This window comes from Centropristis striata, chromosome 13 (assembly GCF_030273125.1).
Source record: "Centropristis striata isolate RG_2023a ecotype Rhode Island chromosome 13, C.striata_1.0, whole genome shotgun sequence".
Lineage (NCBI taxonomy): Eukaryota > Metazoa > Chordata > Actinopteri > Perciformes > Serranidae > Centropristis > Centropristis striata.
Window position 1 is genome coordinate 32,547,737 of NC_081529.1, and position 13,836 is coordinate 32,561,572.

At 36.3% G+C, this 13,836-nt stretch overlaps 1 protein-coding gene and 1 long non-coding RNA gene across 2 annotated transcripts in view; one reads left to right on the forward strand and one right to left on the reverse strand.

The window, feature by feature from the left end:
• Window positions 1-11,017, reverse strand: part of cacng4b (calcium channel, voltage-dependent, gamma subunit 4b) — a 38,120-nt gene extending 27,103 nt beyond the window's left edge. The window contains exon 1 of the mRNA XM_059347523.1: window positions 10,393-11,017. Within this exon, the coding sequence (XP_059203506.1) occupies window positions 10,393-10,615 (223 nt within the window). The 5' untranslated portion in view covers window positions 10,616-11,017. The remainder of the gene's footprint in view (window positions 1-10,392) is intronic.
• Window positions 1-13,836, forward strand: part of LOC131982946 (uncharacterized) — a 596,045-nt gene that overhangs the window by 132,608 nt on the left and 449,601 nt on the right. The gene's annotated exons all lie outside the window — the stretch shown is intronic.

Consider the following 13,836-nt stretch of genomic DNA (forward strand, 5'->3'; position numbering starts at 1 on the left):
TGACTTTGTTATATTTTTCTTAAAAATATTTTATGTAATTTCAGTCACATGACACCCATGGAAGACCAATAGTAAAGGTTTTGATAACTATATTTACTTTAAGCAGGAAATAAACAAGCCAAACCTTAAGTGTCCCACATTACCCGAATCCACCCTATTTCACTTTTATATGAATGAACACTATAGCCATAATGAGGCACAATTCATTGTTTTGTGCTAAAATAATATTTTCTATATTTTTAAAAAGATTTTTGATTCACAAATTCATTACTGTAATGCATCCAGATAAAAATGTCATGGTTTCCCCACACTTATATACAATAAATATTTAATAAACTTTATAAAACTAAATATATATTTGTTTAAAAATGTATAATTTAACAGAATATAATCAAACATAATGATTTTTAACAATGTATAAAGAACAAAAGCTGAATGAAAATTGATGAGAAAAATTGGTTAAATCTTACGGTAATGATAGAATTGTTTGCATTAAAATATGTGTATATTATTAAAATACGTGTATATTTTAATAAAATAAATTTTGGTGATACCAGCTACCCTTGAGCACATTTAAGTGCTTGCCAGAGAGGAAAAAAAAAACTTTTAAATTTTAAAAATAGATTATAAATTCATATTAAACAGTGACTTTAGATTGTATATGTTATAAAGGGTCAAAGAAAATATGTATTTAATGCTCTTGGATGTTTTTCTATGAGTTGTACCATGTTCATGAGAATCACCCATCTGATGCTTTGCTGATTCTGATGCAAATGAGGTGCACTCAGTGCTACTCTGGTCTCGCAACATTCATGTGGGAAAACAAACATGACAGGGAAAAAAAAAGCAAAACAGCTGTTGAGAATTGCACAAATGAGGGTAGAGCTGACCTCACTGTAAAGTATCCTCATGGGATATATTCCTGCCTGCTGCCTAAATGTCATGCAGGCCTGCTGCAAGAGAGGTGATGCCTGTTGAGTAGGGCGACTACAAACACTGCAACACATTCATTAACCCTCTAGGACAGGGGTCTCAGACTCAAATTACCTGGAGGCCGCTGGAGGCAGTATCAAAATGACCAAAAAAAAGACACAAAATGACTAAAAAAAGACACAAAATGACAGAAGAAAACCTAAATTGCTTAAAAAGACACAAAATGACCAAAAAAGACACCGAATTACCAAAAAAAAGACACAAAATTAATAAAAAGAGACACAAAATTATCCAAAAAAGACACAATTACCAAAAAAAAGACACAAAATTATTTTAAAAAGACACAAAATCGGAAGGTTGGTGGTTCGATCCCCAACCATGGCAGCCTACATGTCGAAGTATCATTGAGCAAGATACTGAACCCCAAATTGCTCCTGATGCTGCGTTCATCGGTGTGCGAATGAATTCCCAATGGTGGCAGGTGGCACCCTGATAGCCTCGGCCACCAGTATGAATGTGTGTGTGAATGGGTGAATGGGTGAATGAGCATAGTGTGTAGTGTAAAGCGCTTTGGATGAAAGTGCTATATAAGTGCACCCCATTTACCATTTACCATATGCTGAAAAAATAAAAAAATCCCCCATTGAACAAGACAATATTTATAGTCTGATGCCAAAAATGTGATTGACATCCCCTCAACCCCCTGGAAAGCCATTAATTAAGTATTTCCAACTTCCAATTTTAGGGGAAACGCTGTTTTATTAAAAAACTACAACTCCCTAGACCTCTCTTCAGTACTTATGTCGACATCAGCACCGTAGTTGTAGTTCTTCCGTTTTAGGGTTGTACTAGGGTTGTGAAAACCTATTTCTACCCAATATATCGAATACCACACACTGTCTAATAAATAATTCTACTGCATGTATTTTATCTATACTAAAAAAAACAACAATGTTTGTTTAATGAAGATATTTTAACTAAAACAGGAGAGCAGCGCCGACTGCTCGGCTCACGAAATGGAATGGAGCCCGCGGCATTTACAGTGAAGCGTGATTCAATGAGATCGCACCACATCCGGTAGATTACAAAATAAAACAGTGGAGAAACGTAGATTGTAACTCGTAGATCGTAAGTCGTCACTTTGTCAACATTAGTGTCTCCCGCTGCAACAGAATAATATGTTGATCAGCAAATCAACCTCAGACACAAGGCATGTAATGGGCGGCGGAGGTTTGATCCGTTAAATACACAGAGGATCAGGGAGATTTCAAAATAAAACACAGCGGATCATCTTTTTCTGGCGAGATCTTCGCTACAAAGTGATTATGTACATTCACTGAGTGAATATTTCGAAAATAAAACATATATTTCTCGCTAGAAATGTGATCAAAATCCATTTTTATGCAGAAACTAAGTCAAAATATTGTTTTGTCCGCCATGTTTTTTGTTCTGACCGCCGGGACCTTAAAAGTCACGTGACTTGGAACAAACCAATAGGAACAAATATCCATGGAATAGCCACGGGATATGACTGTCATTAACTTGCATTGTAGCGAAATCCGTGTCAGTTTCACGGAAATTTGAGTGATTCCGTGGCTATTCCACAGATTTCTGTGAGACCATGTTGCTTTTTTGGTCATTTTGTGTCTTTTTTGGTCATTTTGTGTCTTTTTTAAATAATTTGTTTTTTTTCTGTCATTTTGTCTTTTTTTGGTCATTCTGATACTGCCTCTAGCGGCCCCCAGGTAATTTGAGTTTGAGACCCCTGATATACAGTCTATGGTTCAAACCATATGGTTTACACCTTATTTTGAAACAGGTGTATCCTTCTGCTGGCCCGTCTCCTTCAGCTCCACATGGTGAATGTATTTAAAGGTTGATTTGAGCCACACATGACAGGAAACAATTTCTCCTGATAGCCTGTTACTTATCTCTTAATAAATCATCATTCCAAGATAACAAAGCTCTTTATGTCGGGATAACAACATAATTAACTTGTGAACTTGACAACATAACAGCATTAAAAAAAAAATTGACAGCATGGCCGTTCTTGGCCTCCGTAGGCTATGTTGTGTTACAGCAGCGTGTTGCTGCTGCAATCTGTTCAGACAAACGTGCTGATGTCTTCCCCAGCAGCTGTGATACATACTGAGCCGTCCCCGTCAATAACACAGTGTGTTTGTCATCATGACTGGGAGGGGTGTGTGTGTGTGTGTGTGTGTGTGTGTGTGTGTGTGTTTGCAGGGAGGGGGGGGGGGGGGGGGGGGGGGGTTGAGCCTTGTCTTCTCCTCTATACTTATGAGTCTCCATGACAACAGAGGCATCGTCCAGCAGCTTGTAGTTTTAACCCTCTGGAGTCTCCAAAAGCTCCAAATCATTGAGACTTCTTCACCACATCCAGACTAGAAAACAAAGCAGCGTGGAGCCCTACTGTAAATTTACCTCTAAAGTTCTGGCTGTAAACTCCATGAGGCCAGTTTCAGTTTGATGATGATATACCAAGTAAAACTGGAGACAAGCTCAAATATATTTAGTATAAAATGATAGAACTGGATGGAACCCTCTTATATGTTAGATTTGACACCTTTGTTCACATTTGCAACGTTTAAAATTCTTCTTTGAGCATGATAGTGTTTTGAAAGTAAAAAAAAAAAGATTCAAAATCACATTTTATGTTAGACTAAAGGACTAAAAAAGAGACAAAATGACCAAAAAAAGACACAAAATGACTAAAAAAGACACAAACAGACACAAAATGACAACAAAAAAAACACAACATAACTAAAAAAGACACAAAATGACCAGAAAAAGACACAAAATTACTAAAAAGACACAAGTAGACACAAAATGACTAAAAAAAGACACAACATAACTAAAAAAGACACAAAATGACCAGAAAAAGACACAAAAAGACACAAAATGACTAAAAAAGTGAAGAGAAGACAGAGTGACCAAAAAACCCCCACAGAAGACACAAAACGACAAAAAAAGACACAAAATGACTAAAAAAGACACAAACAGACACAAAATGACTAAAAAAGACACAAAATGACCAGAAAAAGACACAAAAAGAAACAAAATGACTAAAAAAAGACACAAAATGAACAAAAAAGACACAAAATGAGAAGACAGAATGACCAAAAAACCACAGAAGACACAAAACGAAAAAAAAAGACAACAACAGACACAAAATGACACGAAAATGATTCAAAAATGGACAAAACAGCCCTATAAGACTCCACAGAGTGAAGCAGAGGCACAAAGGTGAAACTATTGGGGGAGAGTGATACAATAGGCTGCTCTTTGTTTGTGCAAATGATGCATTCAAAAAGAAATCTCCCTGCACAGAGCCCCAACCTCATCAACATCGATTCAGTCTCCGCCGTCATTAATCCACTTTCATTATTTACTTCAAAGCACTGATGGGAAATTGCGTTCGACATAATCGTCGGCTGCCATTTGGAACTTTTCTTTCTTGGGGTCTTGGAGGATATAATGCACACTGTGAGTCTTTTTTTTTCCACATGGCAGACTGGAAGCCCAGCCAAGCATGACCCTCAGTAAATTGCAAGTGTCATAACACACCAGGACGTGCTTCACATGTGTCTGAAGCATCCATTTTCACCACAGGACAAGAAGAGACAGTTTAATCATTGATGGCAGCTCCCTTTATGTGGGCTGTGATGACATTAAGGCTTATAAACGGGAGCGAAGGCAAGAAAACGCACGGAATAACTGAAATGTTGAAGAGCACCTGATCTGGTGCCAACACAGATTATATATAATTATGTGGCAGTTTCACAGTGTACTAGTGTATGTAAAGTCACAGTTATCATACTGTGCACATTTGCTTATCTACCGTATTGAAAAAAACATGTTTATTTTCCGCCAGGGAAGTTATGTTTTCATTTCTGTTTGTCTGTCAGCAGGATTAACCCTCTGGAGTCTCCAAAAGCTCCAAATCATGATTTCTTCATGACATCCAGACTAGAAAACAAAGCAGCGTGGAGCCCTACTGTAAATTTACCTCTAAAGTTCTGGCTGTAAACTCCATGAGGCCAGTTTCAGTTTGATGATGATATACCAAGTAAAACTGGAGACAAGCTCAAATATATTTAGTATAAAATGATAGAACTGGATGGAACCCTCTTATATGTTAGATTTGACACCTTTGTTCACATTTGAAACATTTAGAATTATTTATTGAGCATGATAGTGTTTTGAAAGTTAAAAAAAAGATTCAAAATCACATTTTATGTTGGACTAAAGGACTAAAAAAAGACACAAAATGACCAAAAAAAAGACACAAAATGACCAAAAAAGGAACAAAATGAGAAAAAAAGACACAAAATGACTAAAAAAGACACAAAATGACTAAAAAGACACAAAATGACTAAAAAAGGAACAAAATGAGAAGACAGAATGACCAAAAAAACCAACAGAAGACACAAAATGACTAAAAAAAGACACAAAATGACTAAAAAAGACACAAAATTACTAAAAAAAAGACACAAAATGACTAAAAAAAGACACAAAATTACACAAAATTACAAAAAAAAGACACAAAATGACTAAAAAAGACACAAACAGACACAAAATGACAAAAAAAAAGACACAAAATGACTAAAAATGACACAAAATGACCAAAAAAGGAACAAAATGAGAAGACAGAATGACCAAAAAAACCCACAGAAAATGTTGATTAGCACCTGATCTGGTGCCAACACAGATTATATATAATTATGTGGCAGTTTCTGTAAAGTCACAGTTATCATACTGTGCACATTTGCTTATCTACAGTATTGAAAAAAAAACATATTTATTTTTCTCCAGGGAAGTTATGTTTTCGTTTCTGTTTGTCTGTCAGCAGGATTAAGGAAGCGACAACAGCGACAAACATCACCCGTAAAACAGAGGATTAATGTTCCGTTAGTTAGACTAATTTACATTGCAGCACATAGAGAGTCTGGCAGCTAATGGTGCGTTCAAGGTCTACACGAATGTCAGAATTTGACGTTGTTCCGAGCTCCAAGTACTGACTTTCAGTGTAAATTAAACACACCATAAGGCGATAAGGTAAGAACGTGTTAGACCCGCCTTCAAAATAAATCAAACACATGTAGCTTTCAAAATAAGAGCACGTGGATGTGTTAGCAGAATCCACCACAGAATTTGCAAAAAGACTGTCAAAATATGACGCCTTAAATAAAACATATAAGAACCCTTATTATCCTTTACAATAATTAATTACAGTTAGACCCGCCTTCAAAATAAAAGCAATCACATTAACACATAGCTTTTAAAATAAGAGCACATGGATGTGTTAGCAGAATCCACCCCAGAATTTACAAGAGGACTGTCAAAATAAGACGCCTTAAATGAAACATAGAAGAACCCTTATTCTCCTTAACAATAATTCATTAAAATATGCAATTATTAAGATGGAATAGTGGCATTAGAATGTGCAAGAGGCACCAAATTTAGGCTTTTAGGGCAAAAATGTTCTCCGGGGGAGCATGCCCCCAGGCCCCCCTACTCTGTTTGGGTCCCCCATCATAGTCTCAGAAAATCCTGACAGACAATAAATCACCCAGCAGTATGTTCAGGGTAATAAAGGAGGAGAGATGTTTTTGGGTCCTTCATTGAGTCAGCTTCAAGTCAGTAAATTTGTTTGGCTGCACTGGGAATTTCATGAACAAACTTATTTTTATCTAAGTAATATGTTGTTTGTTGTTTACACTACAGTTCATTTTAATTTGTTTACCTAAAACATATTTGGGTTAAGGCATGGAGTGGAAAAATAACTCCTTGAGTTGAAATCATTTGCTGACAGCTTCGTCCCCCCAGTTCAAAAATCCCATCTGCAGCCCTGGGAAGAACTATTACAGTTAAAAATGAAAAATATTCAGCTGCTTTTGGAGGGGAATAAACAAACCAGACAAACCTTCTGGCATCAATCAAAAAAACTCTTACTGTATCCACACAAAAGACAAGACGGACAATAAAAAATGCACAAACAAAAAAAAAAATTCTGTTTCCTTTTTGTTGTGTGAAGGTGTTAGGGTAAGGTTTAACTGCAATAGTTCCCCCAGAAATTATAATAAAGCTGCATGACACGTTTCATTGGACACCTCCTCCCGTACATTTATCTGTAGGAGTTTATGTCTTTAGCTATACATATATCCTTTATTTTACCAGGTAAAAGTCTCATTAACATTAAATAAATCTCTTTTCCAAGAGAGATCTGGCCAAGAAAGCAGCATAGAAAGAGACAACATTTAAACACAGTTATCATAAACAATTAAATACAAATACAGCCATCATAGGACAGTTTCAAGTCCTTTTGCAGATTGTTCCATGATAAAGGGGCATAACTAAAAGATTTCTGACCTAAGTCCATTCTCACTCTTGGCACCAGCATCTGGACAATATTTAGAGAGCGTAGACCTTGTTGAGTTTTGTTTCGACACATGTATGCAAACAGGTATGAGGGAAGCAGCCCAATAATAGATTTATAGATAAAAACTAACAAATAAGAGAACCTGCAAACATACAAAGACAGTATTTCAGCCGAGGCATACAGAGTACAATGACGTGTGTGATTTTCCAAACCAGTAATGAAACTCAGAGCACAATAATAAACACAGTCCAACTTCTTAAGGCTGATTAGTTTCATTCATAAAAAGCAGATCACCGTATTCTAGCAGGGGCAAGAAAGTTGCAGAAATCAAATATTTCCTTGACCAATAGGAGAAACAAGATTTGTTTCTGAAAAAGAATCCTAATTTTAGTTTCAGTTTTGTCACAAGGCTTTCAATATGGGGTTTAACCCATAAGAACCCAGACCAATTTATCCTTGAAAGAAAATTATGGGAGATCTACCACAGACCAAGTGGACCACATAGAACACATTTATGATGTTTTTTTTTTAAATACTACCCTTAAATGTCAAATATCTGTGATGTGACATATATGTCACATTGGGCATTTATGGTATTCATGTTTATGATATTTCTTATTTTAATATAAATAAACTCAACACCTTTTCTGCTTACAGAGACACAAATTTGCCTTTTTCTCTGCATCTCCACAACATATATTAAAATTGTGACATTATTAGTGCTGTTAAATGGGTTAGATGCAATAAAGTGCACCATATTAACAGAATAGAATTGTTAAATTGGTTATAATTATAACAAAAAATAAGCTTTTTGAAATTAGCTACTTTTTCACATTTCTGTTTCCAGTCACTTAGGGATTTAATGAGTTAAGGTGAAATATAAAGCTGAATATGGGAGATTCTAGAAGATTTAAAGTGTTTGTTACACCTGTGTCACCGTGGGTTCTTATGGGTTAAATGACAGCTTCTGATCAATAGTGAACCCTAAATATTTATAAGCCGTGACCCTTCAATTTCATCACCTTGTACTGTCGTTATCTTTGGCAAATTGGATGTCAAGTCTTTACTATTTGAAAAGATCATAAGATTTGATTTATCTGCATTAAATACCAACCTGAGTTGAGCGAGAACCACATTAACCCTCTGGGGTCTATGATCGTGCAGTCCTGATCAGATCACGTGACGTTTAACATAAAAACGAGGTCACGTGGAGCGCTGCTATCAACTTCACTCCAAAGTACAGACTTGAAACTTTCTCACAATTTTTGTTTGACATTCCTAGCTCATGTAGAACCAAAGATATGATAGTTTTAATTTGATAGTACAGAAATATTTGAGCGTTAGTGTAGCTCTCTGTGTAATTTTGCACGTTGTTTATTTTGAAGAGTTGCAGCTAACAAGGGAAGAAATAAATATACATGTTTTTATGGGACTTTTTGTATATAGTTTTATTATATTTAAATTTTACCTTTTTATATGTTCATATTTGTATCCTATGTTTAAATTTTAAAGTTCCAAAACAGTTCATTGAGCATATATATATAGTATAATTTTTCAACTCGGAATTCATGATTTTTGGGCTCAACATGTTGATAAAGTAGGAAATAATTGTCAGATCATATGGTGAAGAAAAAATGGATACCAAAAATATTCAAAAACGGCCAAAATAGGCTCAGACCACAGAGGGTTAAAAGCAGATTGCAGGTATGGCCAAAATCTTCTTAATTCTGCAGTTTAATAAAGATCTAATCATGTTTTTAGGTCGACTTTCAAAATAAAGGACTCCATTGACGTGCACACTATGCTTTAACAAAGAAAAAAATCTGTATACTTGTGTTTAGGTATAAACATGATGCCATTTGAAATGAACATTTTGTCTTTTCCTTTCAAAACGTCTCTTAACACGTTGTAAAGATATCTGAAATGAGTTTTTTTCGCTCTTATTTATTTGCAGAATCACTTTCTATCACTCTGTGCGTCACGATACAAAGAAATCCATCCGGTCACATCGACTCACTCGCTGATAACTGAGGCGAGAAGTCAAGGGGTGGCCGGAAGAAAGACTGCTCCATGAATGAGCGTCTGTCTGCCTCAGAAGTGAGACGTCACTGTCAGCGCACCTCCTATTCAAACCCCAAACGCTTAAAAAATGATTCAAAAACACTTTTCAGATGGTTGAAAAGAGGAAATTGGCGGTATTTACCTCAAGTTCTATCACAAAAACATTTTTTTTCTATTTTGCTTGGACATGACGTGAACTCAGAGTCATCTATTTTTAAATCACCGGGCATGTTTCCATAGCAATTTCAGGGATGTTGCCAAGCAACAGCATCGGATACAATGAAGACATGAATGAAAGTAGACGAACAGCGCGCACATTTCCTGGCAGCGACCGGTTTATAAGTGAATGGGCTCAGGCGCGCCGGCTTGGCACCACATTCTGTTGCAGACTATAACACAGCCGTGTTGATTGTGTGGGCTTATGCTTCAACAATGCGATGTAACAGTTGGCACAGCTTGAGTTAAGGAGCGTTTAGAGGGACACCGGTCGCTTGTTGCTCATTAATCTGCCGCTTCAGTGGTGTTAAAATATGTAAGTGCGCGTATTTTCTTCTGACCTATAACCTCTGAAAGTTTCTCCACCTTTCTGATCATTTTCTTGTTGCGTTCCCGTCTCCAGATTGAGAGATTTGGCGTGCGTAAAGGTTGTGCGTCCTTTTACGCGCACTGACTAAAACAAAATAATCCTCCTCGTTTGTTGTGCTTTTTATTATTTTATCTCTTTTCTTATCCTGCTGTATCTTATTCTATCTTATTTGTATTTTTATTTCCTGTTTTAATTGACTGTTTTCAATTGTGTCTTGCTGTTTTTAATGTTTATGTAAAGCACTTTGAATCACCTTGTGTTGAATTGTGCTATACAAATAAACTTGCCTTGCCTTGTTGCACGAAAAGAAAAGAGAACCGTGCAATCTGTGTTAAATAATCACACAGAGCCCTCTATATGTTAAAGGGCTCCGTGCGTATAAGGACAAAAAGGACACTTGGAGCAGGCTTACCTTCAATACAGCAGATTCTCCACAGCCCGGAGTGGGTGAGATCGCCCTTCTTGGTTTTGGGCTGCGACTGGGTCTCGTCTGTGGTGGCATTGGTGCTGTTGCAGATGTACGCCCGCGAATAGAGCCAGTAGTCCGTGCCGATGGCGATGGTCATCAGGCTGAAGGCAGCGAAAGCCCCCACGGTGGCCAGCAGCGTTTGAACCCCGCGGTCACACCACGCCATGGCGCTTCATACTAGTCCACAGCCTCACCGATCCAACATGCGCTCAGCTGAGCGCGTCAGGGCGCGGATGCTTTGGTCATACTCTAAGGTTTAGGGGCGTCCACTCTCTCTGCCTCTCGGGGGGAGAAGAGAAAAAAAGTGGATCCCTGAATAAAGAAGCAGGGATAGTGACCGAAACGCTCAGAACCAACTGGTTGCAGCTGTAAATAAGAGAGGACACCAGTTGTGCCCACTCCAGAGGCTCCACAAAGGTTTGAAGCGCGCAGGACAGCACGACCGCAGCATCGTGTACCAATTGAGAACACTTCAAACCTCCTCACCACTTTAATCTTCTGTTTTGCCCCTTTATCTTTGCCTGAAAACACTTTTCTCTGTTCCTACACAGACTGCGCCTCTGTTAAAACCCATGGCCAATGAGGACTACGTCAATGGCTCTAAAGTGAGACCCCACCCTCACCAAATCTAACCAATGGAGGTGCTGTTGAATAAAGAAAGAGGAAAAACTCCCAGTGATATTACCATTTACTGTAAAAAAAATAAAAAAAAAAATTAAAAATAAATTAAAACACGTGGCATCGTTGGGAAAATATTAATTAGCCAAACATTCTGTCTCTTGGCTGAGACATTTGGACACTCTCCACTGAATTCAGAAGATATGAATATTACCAAACTCTAAGTCAGCTGTCACGGGGATGATGAGGAGGAGGAGGATGAGGGTGGGGGAGAGAAATAATGAGGTTTGACACGAGGTCTTTCTCTGTGGTGGCCTAACGCCAAACAACCAATTCCCCATTAAAAAAAACAATTAGATGCTTGGTGAGTGCATGTTATAGACAAGCATACTGCAAATCACTCATGTTCATAAGATATATATATATATATATATAGATAGATAGATAGATAGATAGATAGATAGATAGATAGATAGATAGATAGATAGATAGATAGATAGATAGATAGAAAAAGGTGTGTCTAAAAACAAGATAAAAACAGTAAATCTGAGGGAAATGATCTTGCTGCATGGACAGATAATTTCACTTGACAAGATTTCTTGAATTAAGATTATTAAATCTAGAAATAAGCATGTTGTACGCTTAAAATAAGAAATTAACTCTTAAAACCAGATAAATTAAAGCTGCCAGCAGCGATGAACTGGCCCGAGCAGAGTGACCTGCAAACTATTTGTTTCTTACCAAGATAAAAAAAAACCTTTAGATTTAGAAGTGTTACATAATTTATCTTGTTTTAAGAGTTAATTTCTTATTTTAAGTGTTCAACATGCTTATTTCTAGATTTAATAATCTTAATGCAAGAAATCTGTCCATGCAGCAAGAGAATTCCCCTCAGATTTAGTGTTTTTATCTTGTTTTTAGATAGATAGATAGATAGATAGATAGATAGATAGATAGATAGATAGATAGATAGATAGATAGATAGATAGATAGATAGATAGATAGATAGATAGAGACACTTGTTGCTCAGAAGTGTCAAGTAAGGTGTGAATAGTATGTGTCTCTGTATAATGATGGTATTTAAATTTTGAAATAAACGTGAATAAATCTCCATCTCTCAGACACACTCACACAAACTCTTCTCCCCACCCCGCTTCTGAATTTGATCACACAGCTAACAAATTGGTTTATTAAACATGCAAAAGGAAAACGTTATTCATGCCCGCATGAGCACCAGATTAAAGACATGCTTAATGCATCTCTGAGCCAGATGGAAGGCTTTCCAGAATAGCCCGGGAAACACTCTTTTAGAGGGCTGAGCCTGGCAAGGTGCCTCTGGCTTCAGAGGAAACATCTCTTGATGGCACTGCCAGCCTGGTTTCTGCAGATATCTGGCCAACAGGCTGGTTAATTCATCTTTGATTAAGGTTTGGCCATTTCTTGTGTTGGTTTAATTAATGTGAATGTGTAAGGTTTATTGAAAGAACAGCTTTCAATTAACCAAACCATGTGAGGATAAATTATTAGAACCTTTTACAGCAAAACCAGAGTGCAGTAACCACATTTTTGGGGTCAAAGGTCAAATAAATCATCATGATTTTTTTAGCATGAAAATGACATCATCAATACATGTTGAAATAAGTGTCATATCACTAACCTATCTATAAATCAAACAGTTTCTTCTCAAAAGCAATAACCACCCTGAACTCTCATATGCACTGGTTTCCATATGTACTGTCTTACTTGGCAATATTTCTTTTTTAATATACAATATTACCTGGCAATGTGCAATAATTTGTCCTTCAACGTGCAATATATTTATGAACACTGTACAACAGGGGTCTCAAACTCAAATTACCTGGGGGCCGCTGGAGGCAGTATCAAAATGACCAAAAAAAGACACAAAATTATTTTAAAAAAAGACACAAAATGACTGAAAAAACAGTAAATTACTTAAAAAAGACACAAAATGACCAATAAAGACACAGAATTACCAAAAAAGACACAAAATGATTATTTTTTAAAAGACACAAAATTACCCAAAAAAAAGTAATTCATATAAAACTAACATTAAACTTTCATATCAAGGTGGGGGCCACTAAATATCATCACGAGGGCCGCGAGTTTGAGACCCATGCTGTATAGCATCATATCTGCTTTTGGCAAATTGAAGACTTTGCACCTCACCTCCCTTTCTTGCCTATGTTTACATTATATTGTATATATTTTTCTTTACATTTACTTGCCTATGTATGTTTATTTTGTATACTTTTATATTTTATATATATTTTATTTATTTGTCCCACTGCTTTTTGGAGTCAGCTTTCAAAATCTCATTGTACATGCGTATAGTGACAATAAAGGCATTCTATTCTATTCCATTCTATTCTATTCTATTCTATTCTATTCTATTCTATTCCATTCCATTCCATTCTATTCTATTCTATTCTATTCTATTCTATTCTATTCTATTCCAATCTATTCTATTCTAATCCATTCTATTCTATTCTATTCTATTCTATTCTATTCTATTCTATTCTATTACATTCCATTCTATTCTATTCTATTCTATTCTATTACATTCCATTCTATTCTATTCTATTCTATTCCATTCCATTCTAATCTATTCTATTCTAATCCATTCTATTCTATTCCATTCCATTCTATTCTATTCTATTCCAATCTATTCTATTCTATTCTATTCTATTCTATTCTAATCCATTCCATTCTATTCTATTCTATTCTATTCTATTCTATTCCATTCCATTC